This window comes from Protomyctophum bolini (assembly GCF_963924005.1).
Source record: "Protomyctophum bolini genome assembly, chromosome: 16".
NCBI lineage: Eukaryota > Metazoa > Chordata > Actinopteri > Myctophiformes > Myctophidae > Protomyctophum > Protomyctophum bolini.
Genome location: NC_137877.1, coordinates 6,730,660 through 6,749,370, shown reverse-complemented (window position 1 = coordinate 6,749,370; position 18,711 = coordinate 6,730,660). Strand labels below are relative to the sequence as shown.

The 18,711-nt window shown below is 43.0% G+C and overlaps 1 protein-coding gene across 3 annotated transcripts; it reads right to left on the bottom strand.

Annotated features, from left to right (window-relative positions):
* Positions 1 to 625: 625 nt before the first annotated feature.
* On the bottom strand, positions 626 to 18,424 carry LOC308331158 (amyloid-beta A4 protein-like). Of its 3 annotated transcripts, none has more exons than XM_080786382.1 (18): positions 18,193 to 18,424; positions 14,563 to 14,730; positions 14,187 to 14,316; positions 13,935 to 14,047; positions 13,402 to 13,592; positions 12,647 to 12,888; positions 12,312 to 12,479; positions 10,867 to 11,000; positions 10,648 to 10,722; positions 9,898 to 10,056; positions 9,386 to 9,514; positions 8,424 to 8,523; positions 7,458 to 7,525; positions 5,655 to 5,799; positions 4,395 to 4,448; positions 3,427 to 3,518; positions 3,095 to 3,241; positions 626 to 2,905 (listed from the first exon to the last, which is right to left on the bottom strand). In XM_080786382.1, the coding sequence occupies exons 1-18, from the start codon at positions 18,250 to 18,252 to the stop codon at positions 2,804 to 2,806; spliced, it is 2,277 nt and encodes a 758-aa protein (XP_080642508.1). In that variant the 5' UTR covers positions 18,253 to 18,424; the 3' UTR covers positions 626 to 2,803. The 3 variants fall into 3 exon arrangements, with proteins under 3 accessions (XP_080642508.1, XP_080642509.1, XP_080642510.1); XM_080786383.1 differs by having other exon boundaries at positions 9,898 to 10,047; XM_080786384.1 differs by lacking the exon at positions 12,312 to 12,479.
* Positions 18,425 to 18,711: the final 287 nt, after the last annotated feature.

The following is an 18,711-nucleotide window of genomic DNA, read 5'->3' as shown; positions in this document are numbered from 1 at the left end:
GTGAAAAGGGTGGCATTTCTTCCATGGCCTAGTGGGAATGTGAGTGCAAAGTTTCCCAATGAGTTCAAAATGAGCCACTCCAAACTTGGATGCCAATCAGGGTGGAAAAATCTGACAGATTTGTGTTGATCACCTGTCTGTGGAGATGTGTACTGATTTGTGTGGTTTGGACATGATTTGTAGGAGTAATATAAAAATCACACCTGTGTGAACTGAGTCGTGCAACTCCCCTATCTCTCTCTCATTAGCAGGCAACAGTGCAGCACTGTCTCTCTGTTTCTGGCACAACAGCACCTCTACTGGTACTCAGTCATATACTGGTGCTCATTAACGTCACATAGGTGGGTGAAGTTGGTGAACCAACACATAGGTGAACACGGACATTGCTGTTCCTCGGAGTGGTTGCACCACTCAAAAAAAATGTATTTAGCAAAAATGGCCTCCTGATGGCGCTATAACAGGCTGAGGTGAAAAATTTGGGGTAGAGGTTCGGCCATCCAGGGAGTGTGCAGTTTCACATAAATTTAGATTGGGCCAACCGTTCCGGAGATTAGCCGTTTACGGGCAGACAGGGTGCACAACATAGTCTCGGCCTGGGGCGGAGATAAAGTACAGAGCCAGATAGTTATATGTACATTCAAAATTTTATTCATGGGATAGTGAGTGTCGAAACCTTTTCTCACGTCTAAGCAAATGGTTCAATTTAGATACTCAGGGAGAAAAGTGACTGGAGAAGAAAAAGAAATACTAGCCTCCAAAGGATACCCAGAATGAGAATCCACACAAAATTTAAACATTCACCTGATTAAGAGCTTCAGTTAGTGTCTTGTGTATGTACATGTAAGTGGAAAGGGGTGTGAAGGTGATGAGTGAAGTGCATGGGTCATCATTGCACAATGTGCATGTCACATTCATGTTTATTGGAGGCGGTCGGTATCTGGCCATTTTGGGGAGAAGGAAATGGCTCGTCTCAATATACTGCTCAGATATGTGCTTCCAAACTTTAGAGAAGCCATTCATTTGGTGGTGATGCTTTACTTAACCCTACATGATGTCTAAATACTGGCATACAAGTAACATTAGTGTTAGCCTCCATTTTAACACAAAAGGCCTGAGACTTGAAAAGAGACAACAAATACTAGGCAAGCAAGGGATATCCACCACAAACAGACACTGTACATGTATAAACAACCTAAGAAATATAGAAAAATAGAATGTGTTTGTGCAACATGGAGAAGGGAATGTGAGACATAGTAATGTATTGAGTGTAAAAGGGAAGGGCCAAGGCAGAGAATGTTGGTTTGACACATTATAATCTCTAAGCTAAGACATAAGTCCCATATCCTAATCAAATTCTTGCACTGCCTCCAGGGTGCTGCACTGCACAGTGCTGCTGACGCAGCTAAAACAGAGGAGATGGGTTGGGGGGAATGGGGGATCATTCAGAATATTCGGAGCAAGATCGAGGAGAACAGAAAACGAATGAGAGATGGAGAGTTAAGTTTGATATTGAAAATGAGCTATTTGCATCTGGAATGTATGTATGATCCAAATATATACAGGTAAGGAGTGGAATGTTGATTCTGGAATGATTGGAGGAACAACGTCATAAAAAAACAACAAAAACAGAGAAATGGAACATCTTCAGACTTTCTAAATGAAATTTGGAGTGCATAGAACGCAAACAGTAACACAACTGACTTCCTTTCGGACACTATCACACTTCATAATATTATATTACATATAGATAAGAGCATTCTGCCCATGCAGCGAACACAGAGTGAGTCATGGAGACAAACTTAAAGAGCAAAGAGATTCAGTTAAAGCACGTCTCTGTGTGACAACAAAGCAGACCAGATTCTAAATACTCTTTTTCTTTTTTTCCTTCTTCATATCACAAGATCACAAAGAAGACACTAGAAATGTACAATCCTGCTAAAACGTCTAGTACAATGAGGACCAGTCTCACAGGTGGAGCCGAGGACCTCAATGTACAGAATACTGTATCTGTCATCAATATTGCCATGCACTACATGTACTTACAGCTAATCTCTGTCTTAAATTCAATACATTACACAAATTAAAAATAAAATAAGAAAAGAAAAGAAAACATTCAATATTTTTCAACTTTTACATATTCTGATGATGTGTAGATATACTGTATGCATTTTTTTCCCCGTCTTTCTCCTTTTTTTGGAAAAACAAAACCTGTAACGCTTGGGGTATCTTAGAGACGATCAGAGAGCCCCTCCTCCCATCGCCAGCTCTAAAGAGCTCGTTATGTCACCAAACACAGCACAGCTGTCATCTGAGGGAACGGGAATGCGTGGGAGAGGGACAGAGCTGGACCAATGAGCGAGTAAGGGAATATTGAAATAGTGGCGCTTTGCAGGTTTACCTTTGAGGTTTGAGTGCAGAACTGTAGGGGGGTGTCTGAACTCTCGATAAATGACTTGATATAAATAGTAGATATGGTGTTGGCTTCTCTGTACAAACACTATGGCATATCTTCTTTGATTGGCTAAAATGTGCGGGTGAAACAGGGTGCCCTTGTCTGACCAAATTGCCGATGTGTGGATGTTGAAGTGCTGCTCTTTTAAGAAGGCGTTCCATTTAAGTTCCATGCCGTTTCGTTTAAACAAATCCACCAAGTTAACCATGCCTTCCAACAGGATGAAAAGCAATAAACGGGTAAGAAGTGAGCTGGAAGGGGAAATGGCAGGGAACCAGGATGAAACAGCGTCAACAAGCAGGATAGTAACACGGGAGTAAGCCAAAAAGAAAAATGATTATGAGCAGCTTCTTAGTTCTGTATCTGCTCAAAGAATTTGTAGGTGGGGTTCTCATAGCCGTTCTGCTGCATCTTGTTCAGATGGCGCTCCTCCGGTGTCACTGCAGCATCCACCTACCCAAACACAAAACATTACGGTTAGCAAAACAGAAACTACCATATTTCCTGTAGCCCTTGTACTACAAAGAGTCATGGAAAGGAATAGAATAGTGTTAATTCAAGCATCTTGTTCACAATCTTCAAAAGTAGTATATATGGTCTCACACACACACTTCCCCCAAGTTTAGAAGTGCTCTCCTTTACCTCAATGACTCCATGGTGGATGGAGGTGTACTGCTTCTTCCTCAACATCACCAGGGTGATGACGATGACGGTCGCAATGACCACTCCTCCGACCATCAGTCCGATGATGGCGCCCTTGTTGGACCCTACGTCCTCCGCGAAGAACACCTGTGAATAAAAACGAAAAAAATAAAAATGAAAACTAGACACTGGCACATGAAAGCTCAAATGAAAGTGATTCTGTTCCACTTCAGCGAGTCCAAGGTTAAGGTGAAGTAATGACATTTAAATAGAACTAATGATAGGAGGTGAAGTACTAACATTTAAATAGAACAACTGATGGGTTTTCATACCAGTTTTTGATGGTGAACTTCATAGCCGGCACTTATTCTCTCCTCCGTGTCCATCCGCACTTTTGGCATCTCCTCTGGCTTAAGAGCAGATACTGAACACACAGTCATTTGGGAGAATATAGAGAAAATATATGGTCAAAGGTTAAGTCAGACGCACAGCACTATAGAGGTTAAGATGTATGAGAACTAAATCACTAATGGTGTTTTAGCATGCATAGTTGATATGCAATCAATGACATAAATGCAGCATTATATTGCTGAATATAGATTATGTGTATTTGTGCCCCTCTAAACAGCCCGAAACATCACATCACTTTAAGGGTACATATTGTTTCTTTAAATGGAGCCCATCATTGTGGGAGTGTTTTGTTTATTTTTCACTGGGATACCATCCCCGTTATGTAAAAAGAAGACCGTAAAATGTTATATACATTTCTGTTTAATAAGAGATAAATGTTTAATCGCTTACTTAAACATTATTATGTAAATATTAAGATAATAAAATGTGATATAGCTTACATTGGTGATTAATAAATTACCTATTTAATAGTTTAAACGAGGGGGGTGGACTTGGGGCCCAGATTTGTGGACCCCAGCGACATGGCATATATGTTTTATATACACAGATTTACAAATAAAAGACCCAAATTATGTTGAGGTTACTTCCTCATTTTCCTGGCAGTGGCGTGCGACCGTGCGCATACAGGAATTAATTACTGGCTAGACCTGGTATCCCAGTCACACAATGACATTTATGTCATTTGTTTGTTTTGTTTCTTAAGTTATTTTTTGCTCAGCACCTTCCCGACACAGGGCAACACAGGGCCTGTGTTGGGCAGCTGCTCAGGTACCTCTTTTCCTCTAAACAAACAGCCTACACTACAAAACTGTGCATATTCACAGCCATAATCAGACAAACTACCAGAAAATAGACCACACACAACCACACGTGCACGTCACATACACACCAGGTCGTGTGGGGAGGCCTCTGTCTGGTACTGGACGAGCATCAACAGGCTCCACTGCAGCAAATGACACAGGCAAAACAGTCAGAAAGTGTCAATGTAAAACAAACATTTTGGAGGATAAAAGAATCATGCATACCTAATGGTCCTTGTTATATAAAATCCCAGATGACAACAACCTCTCAATTACTTAAAGACCATATAAAGCAGTAATAATATATATATATATACTCAGTACTGTACAATGTGTTAATAACCAACCAGCCATATTTTAATGATTATTATAGGCTTTAAAATTGTGAGAGAAAAAACAAGCAGTATTCTCTGATCTCCCTGCTCTGAATGCTGGGGGGGAAGTTAACTGAACCTTTGATGTCAATTTGGTTTGTGTGTGGTAATGTCGTATGCAGTTCCCACAATCAAGGCTCAATATATAAACGAAGATGGCTTCCAATATTTATTATTGTTGACGCTGCTGGATCGCCGCTTGCTCCGATGGTGAAGGGCGCGTTATATTATACAGAGGTATTATTTGGGCGGCGCTGAAATCATAGTTCAATGATGCATTGCAGTAATTATTGGAATACTGTAGCTACAATTTAGGCATTTAGCAGGCATCTTAATCCAGAACCATTTACAAGAACACACATGGTAATACATCAAATACATACAACACCACAAATGGTAATACATCAAATACATAAAATAACACACATGGTAATACATCAAATACATAAAAAGCTACAAGTAGGGATATTGTGTGAAAAATGTAACCAATGACCCTTCCAGGTCCATTTGGTTTACATTTGCACACTCTCAGGGCCCTATTTTGCATGGCGTCTTATGCCATGACATTTCTTTTATTTAGATTTCTTTCACAATAGTGAAAATAGCCGATCTACATGTAGACATGTTAAAATGCGATATGCAAAATGGGTAACCTGACTCTGCCAGATTGCGGCAGTATTGAGTTCAGCAGTTCCCTCCTCCTGCCTGTATCTGGGCTCTCTCAAGCAGAAACGATGAACCCGGAAGCAGCGGAACAACAATCTCCATAATAATTTTGAGTTGTAGTCTTGTTAGGTTGAGTTTACATTTGTGCTGTGGCACAGCTTCAATATGTCACAAGTCTCACGTTGATCCCGCCTCTAGCGGCAGCATGCAAATGTTGTCCAGCAGGGGGGGTGGTTTTACCAGGCTACAAAATAAGGCCCTCTGAGCTAAATGAACACTTATCAATTATTGAGTGTATGTGTGTTTTACCGTGGTTCTCTGTGTTGGGCTGGTTGAAGCTCTCTGGGTGGATAAAGCCCAGTCGGTCAAGGTCAAAGCCAGGCTCCATCGGAGCAGAGCTGTAGGTCTGATCTGGCATCAGGGCGTCGTTACCATAACTCACTCTGCTGTCCGCCTGGAACGACCACATACATATTACTTTGTGTACGTGTAGACAGTGTTGATTAAACCCTGTTGACCGCAGTCCCCCAGGGGTCTATACTAGGCACCAGACCTTCTTTATCTCTATACTAAAGCCCAAACCACACCAATGATTCACCACGCAACTCCTTGCAACATGCAACTACTTGCGACCGTTATCCTGACAGGTGCAAGGAGTTGCAATGGTGTGTTTTGGGCTTAAGAAATGGCCGAGCTACAAGCTCACAACGCGCCACGTTGTGAGTGTGCCACGTTGTTTTGTGAGGTTGTATATCTGCCGTTTTTGCAGAATGATTGCCCCAGAATTAGCCCTGAGACATGACTGTCATGATTATCATGACGCAACTGAAGCCAGTTTTACGCGATCGCTACATTTACAGAGAACAGAGCAAACATGTACATAAACATTCAGATTTAAAATATAAAGTACTCTCACCACGTGGGCCACGGGTGTTAGAAATATGCTGGCACAGCAATTAGCATTGCTGCATTCCACGTTTCTTTAATAAAAAAGCATTTTTATCCAAGCGCCGCGGCTACTTTTCTCAAACGGGGTTTGTTCGGGAAAACTCACATTTGCACACCGGGAGCGCACTCGCCTATTAGTCTGTATTGGCAGTGCGGTCAGCGTGCCTATATCGAACACACCCAGTGCCACACTCCTCCCAACCGATAGGGGCACGTAGTTGAAAGCCAATAGCAAAAAAACAGCTCGGATAAAAATGCTTTTTATTAAACGCGGAATGCAGCAATGCTAATTGCTGTACCAGCAAACACCCGTGGCCCACGTGGTGAGTACTTTATATTTTAAATCTGAATGTTTATGTACACACGTTTGCTCTGTAAATGTAGCGATCGTGTAAAACTGGCGGAAGTTAAGCCATGACGCTTACGAGCGTCATGTGAACCATGGCTACCCCAGAATAGGGATGCTTCAGCGGTGTGGTTCCATTTTCAGAGGTGGGGAGCGCACCTACGTATAATTAATGTGCATGCTCGTGGCCGCAATATGAAAACAGTGCGAGAGTGCGGGAATCTTTGCAAATATAAAACCATTACATTGGCATACATACATTTTGAATAGCATTAAATATTAAATATACGATGATAACAATAACAGTGTGTGTGTGTGTGTGTGTGTGTGTGTGTGTGTGTGTGTGTGTGTGTGTGTGTGTGTGTGTGTGTGTGAAACTTGCAACTGCTGCTAATAAGAAATAACCTCCGAATAGATAAATTATTTGACCGGATGAATTGCAACACTCACTTTAACTATTGTATGAAAAGCTCACCAGACGGGGAAGTTATTCCTCTGGGTAAAGGGGAATAACTGTGGGATTCTGTGGTCGATTTAATATTTTCTTCTAGGGCACAGTTACATCTTGAGATGGCTGTGTGCGTGTGTAGTTCCTTCTATTTTGTGTAATTCATCAATGTGAGGTGCAAGTGAGCACATGCTCGCATGCTGTATGCTTCTCTCTCCTGTGTTACCTTGACAGAGAGTTAGTTGGTGCTATTTATGTCTCAAGAAAGAGCGAGAGAGAGAGAGAGAGATAGAGAGAGAGAGAGCAGTTTGTATGAGAGGAGAGAGAGTGTGTGCATGTGCATTATGTGAGTGGGTGCAACTCAACTCACCCTCCCATCGCTCTGCAGGGAGGAGACTTGCTGAGACAGCTCAGACTGAACCCTCTGCATCAGAGCAGCTAGAGTGAGAGAGAGAGAGAGAGAGAGAGGTAGGGGTAGAATGAAGTTAAGCTGGAAAGGAAAATGCAAGTCCAGATTTACGACACCTATTCTACTTACTCAACATTACAGAAAACCTGACAATAGAATACTATACTAGTGGCAGCAAGGCGTATACCACAATTCAAAGTGATTCATTATAGTGTAGGCTTTAGTCCTCCATAAAGTAGCCGGGGTTGGGTTCATGAAGCATTTATGCATTAGATATTAAAGCAGTGCTGTAGTCTAGGTTTTTTTTTCAGACGGTATACCATAATTTTTCCCTGCGCGACATGCGCATGTATAGGCTATACCAGTGCCGGCCCCAGGCACAAATCAGCAGGGGGGCATAATCTTTTCCAAAGGGGGCACTGTATTTTTCAAACCCCCCCTATGTATAACAAATGCTCGCCTATCAACACAGTGATGTGTTGAAAAAGATTACAAGTAGGCTACAATTATGCAGCAGCACCAACAACAAACAAACAAACACAGTTATATTGCACATTATAATGTATTCTGCATATATTACCTTGTATTTCTATTAACTACAATTAATTTCAGAATTAATTAATAATTTATAATAATCATGAAGAACTTTGTAAATAAAACATATTGAAATATTGGTAGGGTAGGGTACTACTGGTCAATCTGGACTGGAGGGGCACGACGCCCAATCTAGGTGGACATTGCAACCCGATGCCCCACTGTAGAGCCGCCACTGGGCTATACGCTCACATGTGATCAACGGATGAAATGATTAACAGACGTTCACGGTATACGCTATTTTCAAAACCTTTGTCAGGGCATACTACGTATATATCGTATAACGGTAGACTACTACACCACTGTATTAAAAGATTTCAAACCACAACTCACAGACTTGGTCCTGGATCTCACTGGCAACACCAGGCACCTTGTATAGCAGCCCCAGTGATTGGTTCATCCTCTCGTCAATCACACGCAGGTGGGTCAGGACCTGATGACCGGAGAAAGATCATTTCAGTCCAAATTCCTTTAGGAACAGTATTTAATGAAGATAGAACACAGGCTAAACAAGTAAACAGTTTAAAAAGCAGGTGGCTTGTGCACATCCAGTTATTTGCTGGTGCTGGACAAAAGGTAGATACAGAGAAGAAGTAGGCCGCACAGTCTTTGCTCCAACAGTGTTTATTTTGTTAAAACACCATTTAACTCAGGACACAACGTTTCGGCCGTGAGCGGCCTTCATCAGGTGATAGTAGTAGACACTATCACCTGATGAAGACTGTGAGGACTACTTCTTCTCTGTAAACAAGTAAACAGCACTAGATTGTTGATTTAGGTGTGCCAACTTAAATTGAGATTCATTGGGTTTACCTCTTAGTGCACTCTAAAAGAACACATTTTAAATTAGCTAATTTATGATTAAATAAAGGTATAATATATAATAAATAAATAAGCCTTAATTCAGAGGTGTCTTCAAGGAGTTGTTCCTGAGTGGGTTTTAAACAAATGGTGTTTGGGTTGTTTCCTTTGCCCATTTAGACCTGAGGAGGATTCTACAAAATGTCTTTTAAATCCTACCAGTTTTCTGAAAAACCTATGTCAGTGCTCAACCTTTTTCATGTCAAGAACCCCAGAATTATTAGTTTTTGGCCACGGACCCCCATCTGAAAATATGTTGTTCCAGGGACTCCCTGGAAGCAAAGATTTGAGTTAAAACGCTCTGAAAGAATATATGTATATTCAAAGATTTTTCAATAGCTAAAGTATGACATAATGCTTAAAACACCAAAAGGGTTTCCCGCCCAGAATGTGTTAAATGTGGGCCTTTGTGACCGCAAGAGCCTTAAGAGTACCTGGGGTCGGATCTGTGCAGCTTTCTTGGGGTCCACGGTGCGGACATGCTCGTAGTGTTTCAAGGTGTGCTGCCTGTCCTTCTGCTCAGCACGGACGTACTTCTTCAGTAGACTCAACACCTGGCGAGGCTGGTTGTATAGGAGAGGCATATATAGGTTATATCGCACTGTATTGCAACCATTTAGTCACTAGTTATATAGCCTCGGAAACCCAGACGGTTTTATTTCCAGGGAGGAAAAGAAAAGTATGGGGCAGAGGCCACTTCAATTCAGCATAGCAGCGCAAACGTCGGATCCTGCTGGGAGCTGCCATGAAAAGCATAGGTGAGTTCCAGTCTACTAGTTATATAACTTCAAGGTTTCGTCACTGCCACTTAGTATTTGCAGAGTGTTGATCAGAATCATACATCGACGATGATGTATGCTTTTATACAAAACAAATTAGTAATTAGCTTCAGCTTCTTGTGTGCACGCGTGTGTGTGTGTGTGTGTGTGTGTGTGTGTGTGTGTACCCGTGGAGGGCTAGCCTGCAGAGCACTGAGGTAATTTTCCAGAGCCAGGCGACGGCGGCTGTTGAGCAAAGCCTCCACCCTCGCCATGTGAGTCTCCACCAGCTGCTGCCGCTCTCCTGCAGCCTCCTGCTCCAGAGCCTCCACCTTCTCCTGGAAGTGCTGCACACACAGCACAATTTATAACACGTATTTTAGTCATCTGACATGTTTTACTTTTAGGTGTTCCAAGATCTGCGACACATTTTTCAAAGCGTGACGCACACACACAGCCAACCATAAAATTACTTGTCTTAGTTCTACCCGATTTCTTCTCCAGTAGTCCCAGTCCCCCCCCCCTAACATTTTTGTCCAGATTTTATTTGTTAACGAAATTGTCAGTGTATTGTATTTACTCATAGTTTTTGTCGTAGCTCAGCTTTTATTTCGTTTTTATTTAGTCTTAGTCAGTGAAAAAAGGTAGTCCTCGAACATTTTTCATCATAGTGTTAATTTAACACAGTTAAATGAGTTACAGACATGTAAACACATATTCCTTCACACCTCATAATGCATTATACACTTGCATAATGCATAAATAAGAACAAATATGCATAACATACCTATACAAATACGTTCAAATATATATAAACCGAACGGTAATAAGCTAAACACAGGATACATGCTAAAATATATGAATTTGAAACCATAGGAAAATGTCTGTCTGTGTGTGTGTGTGTGTGTGTGTGTGTGTGTGTGTGTGTGTCATCCTACCTGGATGACAGCTTTCTTGTCAGCACGAGGAAGACTCTTGGCCTCCCTCTCCGCCTCTTCCCACTCCCTCATCACCTAGACAGACAGAGTCTCATGTCACGGTGCAATAATACAACCCTCTGCATTCAAAATATGACTGTGATCCACTGGACGACCCCCTTCAGTCAGGCAATACGACTAGGCGCGCACACACACACACACACACACACACACACACACCTGGGACATCCTTTCGTGGTGCTTGGCCTCAAGGCTCTCTTTGGCCTTCTGGAAGTCTGCATGTTCGCTGTCATCTCCAGGAGATTCCAGGTAGCGGTCCACAGCATCAGGTGGGCTGGGAGCCATGGTGGGCACTGGAGGAGGGGACGGAGGAATGGAATGGAATGGAAGACAGGGTAGAGTGTGGTGTAGGAATAAAGAGGACACAAAGGGAGAGAGATGCAGAGGATGATGGGGGAGGGAAAGAGAAGGATTCATGAAAGGGAAAGAAGGCAAAAGAAACATCAGACGGAGTGTGAAACATGCATTACATTGCAACGTATATCAGTCGTTCAAGTTTAGTTCAACACACACTAAGAAATTTAAAAATAAATAAATCAGTGAGAGCGAAAAGATGAACAACGTTAGCTTGTGCTAACATCGTTTGCAGTAAAATATGTGATTAGAAGACTAGACCACCAGATAGTCTGTCACTGTGTGTGTGTGTGTGTGTGTGTGTGTGTGTGTGTGTGTGTGTGTGTCGTTTGTTTTATGTGGGAGAGTAGAGATAAGATGAATACTGCTTCGTCAGGATCAGGGTAAGCGCTGCGTCATCCTCTCCCACTGAGAGAGAGTTGTGCTTAACTGGGCAGAAATTGTCAATGACTAAAGCAACCAAGACAATGGGAAACAGAGTCTAAATCTATTACCCTTTACAACACACGCACACGCACACGCACACACACACACACACACACACACACACACACACACACACACACACACACACACACACACAAAACTATGCAAAGATTACAACACTCTGCAAGTCAGGACATGTCATTAATAGACAGACAACTGACAGGTAAGGTAGTAGTTTATGGAGAAATATCAGTTTGTGCTACTGAGCAAGTTAGGGAGTGAAGGTATTTCATTTCTTGAAGAGATAGTATTATTTGAAGAGAGAGTGAATGAATGAATTGTGTTAAATGTGACAGGTAGAGCATTGTGGCCGTTTTCCACCAGGGACACTGGGGCTTGATGAACTTGAGCTTTGCTTTTGTTTTTTCAGACCATAGATTAATATCAAGGGTTATTTTCTATGCTCATGTCGTAAGACACAACCGAACCTGTTGTTCCAGGGGAGGAGCCGTGAGCCTTTTTCCGTCGTCTGTTTACGTTTCAGATCAAAATAAGGCACAGCAGCCAAGTATTAGCTTGTTGAGAAACGAACGCGATAACATCCTGCCCTTTGTTTGCTAGTGTGCCATAATGCACCACATACCTATAGCATCGGCCCAAGTGGTTAAGAGCCATCAGACACTCAGAGAAGGAGAGAGTGAAAGAGAGAAGGCATGGGGGGGTGCAGGGGGAAAGGATGGAGTAAGAGACCCCCAGCCTAGAGAGCCTATAGGGATCAGGCCAGTTCAAGGCATCAGAGGGCTTAAAATCCTCATGGCACTTACAGGAACTGCTGCAGACAGACAGGCAGTACTCCTCCGAGTCAAAGTTATTTCTGTTTCCCCCACAGCCCCCAAATAGGAACTGGGCACAGGTACCCTTCTTGGGCATGAAGTACCAACGCTCCAGCATGGCGTGACACGGGCCAGAGTCAGCACGTGCCCAACATACCGCTGAGGTACATACAGACAGCCAGCAAAAAAAACACACACACACACACACACAAATGAAACGTAAATAATAAAACATGTGAACAATTTTCAAAGAAAACATCTTGATTACACAATGATGGAATATCAACTCCATGCAAAGCACACGACGTCTCCCACGAGTTCCTCACCTCGGACAACTTCCTCGACCGATTCAGTGGTGGTCGTGGTGGTGGTCGTCATGGCGACATTGGCGTTGCGCTCGTCGCTGTCGCGCTCGTCCGTCGCGTCGTCGTCCTCATCCTCCTCGTCGTCGTCGTCGTCCTCGACGTCTTCGTCGCCGTCTCCGTTCTCGTCCCTGTCAAGGGGCTCCTCCTCTTCATCCTCGTCGTCCTCCGTGGTGGCAGGCTCCGTGTCTGCCTGGCGGGACATGCTATAAAGAGACGGTGGTAATTAAAGGCATCCGTGTACGACGTACAGTTACAGTACCGTACGTCATGTTTATTAGAGCCAGATCAATATATTGGTTTGGCTTATATACTGGTATATCTTCCGTTATTTGACTTCATGCTGTCGATGTGTCCCACTTTGTAACCCTGTATAGCACCTTGACAGCACGCTGTAGTACACCATACTCTTTTGGGGCATGTCATCATGGGTGACAACATACGTTTTTCTAGTACAACCTACCAACACACTTTCACAAACGGTTTGTGATCTTGAAAATCACCTATTTTTTAATTGTCTGTCTTGTAACCCCCCCCCCGCCCAACCTCTGTGGCGGTGGGCAGGCACTTTAGCAAAATATCGGTCAAAGCATCTGTAATCGGTTCTAGGACTCTCCAAAATCGGGATTGGCATCGGACCCAAAAATCTGGTGTTGGTGGGACATAAGCAGATGCACCCGTAGTGGAGTCCGTATAGACATAGACGTGAATGACAGTACCTGTTGTCGCCATATTCGTTCTCGGCTCCACCCCACCAGACGTCGGACTCCTCCCCCTCCATTTCCACGCTGTCGGACTCCCGCTCTGCCTCCACCGGACAGCAGACGAATTCCACCCCTCGGAAACGATCGATGCCACACGGCAACAGCATCCCGTAGTCGTGGAGATTCATGGAGCGGTCACCACAGGACTAATAATAATAATAACAACAGCCGTTAATCATTATGCTGCTACAGCACTCCTCCTAAAGCACTGACTTCTCCCACTCAACTATAAACAGCACGTGAAATGAGAGTAGAGAATGATACATCATAGCAGGCCTTTTTGAGGGCTCACACTATTGTGGTAAAACCTCAGTGACAAAAAAAACAGCAATAAAGATGACAACATCGACCATATCGGGTGGGGACTAGAAGGAAGGTGGAGATAAGGAATCATTGAGTAATTTGAGAAAACACAAGAGTCTACAGAGAGGACCAGAAATTGAGTCTCTAAGCAAGGTAGTGCAAGATATAGGACTCTGTCACCTCACCTCTTTGGCTACCGTGTGCCAGTGCAGGTGACTCTCACACTGGTCCATGCGTTCCTGGTGCAGGAACTTGCACTTGTCCGGAACAAGAAGAGCATCGCTGACGAACTCCCCGACTGCAACATCATGGATACGTTTCAGTTCCCCCACATAGTAATAGTGATACAGTATTGAAAACAGGCATGCATGCAATGCATGCAATGCCATGCATGCGTGCACGCACACGCATTCATATACATTGTTAGGAATGCTTACCCAGGCAGCGGTATGGGACCACAATGTGTACAGGACTGCGGTACTGCTTGCGGCCCTTCTTGCTCCAGTTGTGGATGCTGACGGGCTGGTTGGCCTCCACGACGTTCGTTATCTGCAGCTCAGGGTACACCTGGAGAAAAGCTGAGAGCTTGAGTTTTCTGCACAAACGCCAGGTCTTTGCTCTGCACCTCTTACAGCCATTTCCTCTAATCTCACACACACATGCCAAAATGTTTTAATATCACGTTCCCTCCTTCTGTTTTATGTTTTATTTTCCCTATGCCGTCTCCTCTGCATAGATTTCAGACATCTCCTATCCAATACCCTGCCTCGTTTTTCTCTCTCAAGTATCTCGCTCTCCCTCTTTGTCTCTCACCTCTTGGCAGTACTGCAGGATTCCCTCCTTGGTGCCAATGCAGCTTTTGGTGCCCGAGGGATCCGACTCCCATTTGCCGCTCTGCACGTTGACGTGCATGTTGAGCTTCCCACAAAACATGGCCACCTGGGGCTCCGCTAGCAGACCCACAGAGTCATCAGCAGGCACCTGGAGAGACAAGATAGTGGTCAAGAGGGCAGAGGCATGGGAAAAGGCCAGGACGAGTAACGAATGGCACTACTGTCGATTATTTACAATATTTAGTTACAGTTAAATACAGTATAACTATAAAACAATGTTCCTTCATTCACATACTTCGAGGGTTGTGGCGTTTGAATCACATAGCAATAATGCCACACATTGAGTTGTGCTTCTAAAGCAGTATGAAGCTTCTCTTCATAATAATAATAATAAAACTTTATTTGTATAGCACCTTTCATGAGACATGAAATGCAGTGATTTACAGAGCAATGGAGAAAGAAAGAAAAGCTAGGCATAAAACATTAAAAAATAATAGTGACAGGAGTGAGGACATGAATAACAAAACATTTAAAAGATCAATTAAAAGCGTAGTGTAGAAGTGGGTCTTGAGCTTTAAAAATGTCTACAGAGGCTGCCTGTCGAAGGTACAGTGGGAGTTTGTTCCACGCTGTCGGCCCGTAGAAGCAAAAAGTTGCTTCACCGTATTTTCTTGTTGCCATTTATTTAGGCAAAGCGAGCAAGCCAGCACTCTTGTTATATACGAGCTTCCTCGCTTGTTTATTGAATTAACCAGGGTGACCTTCGTAACCTATAGTTATATCCTACCATTACCAAAGACAATTTTACGCACCACGGTTTTACACAGAGCTAGCTTTTAGCATAAATAGTCATTTTAGCCAGAGCCGGACAAAGTGTGCTCAGCATTCATACTGCAGGGTGTGAATGTGCGTCCACCTTTATTAGGCCCATTGTCTCACTGAGTCAATAAGGTGTGAGAGAAATGTCACAAAGAAAGAGGGGAGAGTGAGGAGGTCGTGGCTTATTATAGGATGTTGTTAAGTGTTAGTATTATAACCTATATAAGCTATAGAAATGTGGCTCTGGGCAAATACCTTGTACTCTCAAGGCCACAAAAGAATCATGGGCTTCCTACTACCCAGCTGAACGAACCGCATTCTGGGAGTCTGCGACATTGGTTTTTCCCCTCTTTTTGTTTGCCAATACAATTGGAGGAAGTCTCAGACTAGCTTACCTTCTGGTCCTCCCATTTATCTTCAAAACACTTGACAAAAAACACCGACTGCAAGCTAACAAAACACTTGCCACCAAGCCATCTGTTGCCATTTTAGTGGAAGGAGGTGGAAGGAGAAGGGTGAAAGACTTATTGCACGCACCAATGGGGGAGAAAATAAACAAAAAAAGATAGACGGACATACAATTTAAGTATTACAACTAACATTTTAATGGCATTTTGTTCCACAATACATAAAATTAACCAGAAGTGATTCATGATGGGTTGTCGTAAAAATATTTTCTGTAGAAATGAGCCATTTCTCAACTTATCACCCTGTCGTCTATAGACTCTATATGTGATCAATCAATCATATTCATACCATGACGTAGAGTAGCGTAGTATAGGTTGGAGCACTTTATGTGTAGAGCATCTCTCTTGCCCTTTAGGTTCTAATCATAGCAGTGGCGCAGAAACAAAACTGCAATAGTAAGCAGACTAAGTGCAGGAACCAACACCCTAGTGTGTGTGGGGATATCGGTTATGCTATTGAAACCTTGTTCTTATGGCATTTGTCACAACATTTTCACTAATTTGGTGATCAAAGCCATTTAACCCATTCTGACCTGAGATCAGATTCATACGAGGTTTCCACTGTGGACACATACTGGTCTGATTAACACATTCTGACCTGAGATCAGATTCTAAAAATGTCAGTCGTTCGATTTTTCAAAAAATAGCAGACCTACAAGCTCGTAGCGCGCCACTCGGTGGCGCGCTATGAGCTTGTAGATCTGCTATTTTTCAATAGCTAAAGCACGACATGATGCCGACACCAAAATGGGTTCCCGTTCAGAATGGGTTAAACTAAAGCAATGTGACACTGTTTACTTCATTACCACTGTATCCTTTGATCTTAATTCTACTGATTAATACTAATTGATATATATTTTTTTACCAATACCAATACTAATTTTACTAATATCTCCAAGAAAAAAAAAGCTTCCCCTATTTTCACAGAATGTGTAGACCCAAACATATTTCAGTATTGAGTCTATATATAAAGTTATCCAATGCTACAAATTATAACAATCCATGTCGCTGTGTACAGTGTGTTTGGCAAAGTACAACCAGATTCTCAGAATTGAAGAGGAGATTGGAGGCAAGGCTCATTTTGCTGGGAAGAATGAGATGTATTTAATTTGATTTTATTGTCTGGGAATGGGATAGTGAGATATGCAGAGGTTTAGCTTGGAATGCACCAGTGTGTTATCTCTGAACATACCACAGTATCTAGACTCGCAAGACACATCTGCACATTCCGCATGTAGGAAAATGCTCATACTGTAATTCATACAACGTGTGTGTGTGTGTGTGTGTGTGTGTGTGTGTCGATGACTCTTCACTCTTCCAACTAGGATTGACTGTGTGATCTGTTTAGACTGCCGTGGTCCACTCCAACGGGTCCAACGCAGCAGCCAGGCAGTCGTCGCCATCTTGCTTGTGTCAAACAGTGCTACATCCTTTTCCATTCTCCTCTGCACAGCCAGGCCTGCGTTATAACTATCCCACCCTATAGCTGCAGCTGGAGACGCTGCAACAGTGTAACAATCTAACAATACGACTGACTGGGCTACGTCGACGCAACGAGAAAATATGTAGCAAAATTATTTAGCGAATAAAAAGCGATCAAAGCCTCAATAAATTGCCATAAACGACTAAACAGACAAGCATGCACTGTATTATCTGTGTGGCCTTTAAAGCAACTGACAAGTCACATAATTATATGTAGCCTATTGAACGACACGTTGAACGGAACAATTATTATTTTATGTCAGCAAAAGTGGCGACTGCTCAGTCGACCACCATAAACGGACAAATCGTTTAATTTACTATTAAAGGATAACGGTATGACACTGATGGAAAACAAATGACCAACACGTTCCGCTATAAACAGCGGCATAAATCATCTACCTTCCTCAATCAAAACAGTGTCAAGCTGTCAATCACTGACGTATATAACGGCAGGCCCTCGATCGTAGCATTCCTGCAGTTAGGAATGCGTTGTCTACTGGTTTACACAGTATTGATTAAGCGAATCATCGTACATGCTATCTGCTATGCGTGTGGTGTTATTATTTCAGATCGTTCGTTTACCCGGACAAGCGCAGGCCGCCCAAGCTGAGCTGGGATTATGTTTTAGAAATAGAATTGCGCACATTAGTTGTTCAGGGTTGACCAATACGCACCATTAGCAGTAATATTCGTGTATCGACCATTTCCCCAGAAAATAGTAAGATGTGAGGTGCTCGTGTTTCAGTTTTTGAAGCCATCTTTCAACTCTTTAGTTCTGGGGCCTGTAGACTCGACTCTAGGGAGAAATGTTAAGAATTCCGAGATTTCTTCCATTTACTCACCTCAGATGAGAGCGTCAAGGTCGCCACCAATAACAGCAGAAATGCCGTTTGCTCGCCCATTCCGCCAACCCTATATCCAGCACGTTCTATGTTCACGATTGTTCAAGCAAATCCGTTTAGAGATTGATGCAAGCGGCCAGGCTGCTGCTCCGTTCCCGATTCCTCCTGTGTCCCGGTGGTGATGATGCAGCCGCGGCCAGGGCTGTGTTTGGATGATGGAGTAGTGGAGGGCGACAGAGAGGCTGGCCAGATCAGATGCTCCAACTAAGGCAGCGTCAAGAGTCCATAGCCCGGATGGACGGCCACGTGATTGGCTAGTTGATTTAGGGGAAAAGATTATGAGGATCACAGTTTTATTATTCATTAATTTTGTTTTATTCTCGAAATGACACCGAGTAACTCATTTTCAGTGTCGTCGAGTAATACAATATCATATATAGAAAAAAACATCACAATACATCAGAAGATCAGGAAAAGGGAAACAAAAGATATATGAATTACATAGTTTTTCAAATAAAA

Excerpts from the sequence above, each read along its gene's own strand:
- LOC308331158 (XM_080786382.1), bottom strand. The coding sequence starts at position 18,252 with ATGGGCGAGCAAACGGCATTTCTGCTGTTATTGGTGGCGACCTTGACG. Across the intron at positions 9,515-9,897 it reads TGCAGGCTAGCCCTCCACGG|CCTCGCCAGGTGTTGAGTCT; the intron begins GTACACACACAC and ends CTATACAACCAG. Across the intron at positions 5,800-7,457 it reads CCCTGCAGAGCGATGGGAGG|GCGGACAGCAGAGTGAGTTA; the intron begins GTGAGTTGAGTT and ends TGGTCGTTCCAG.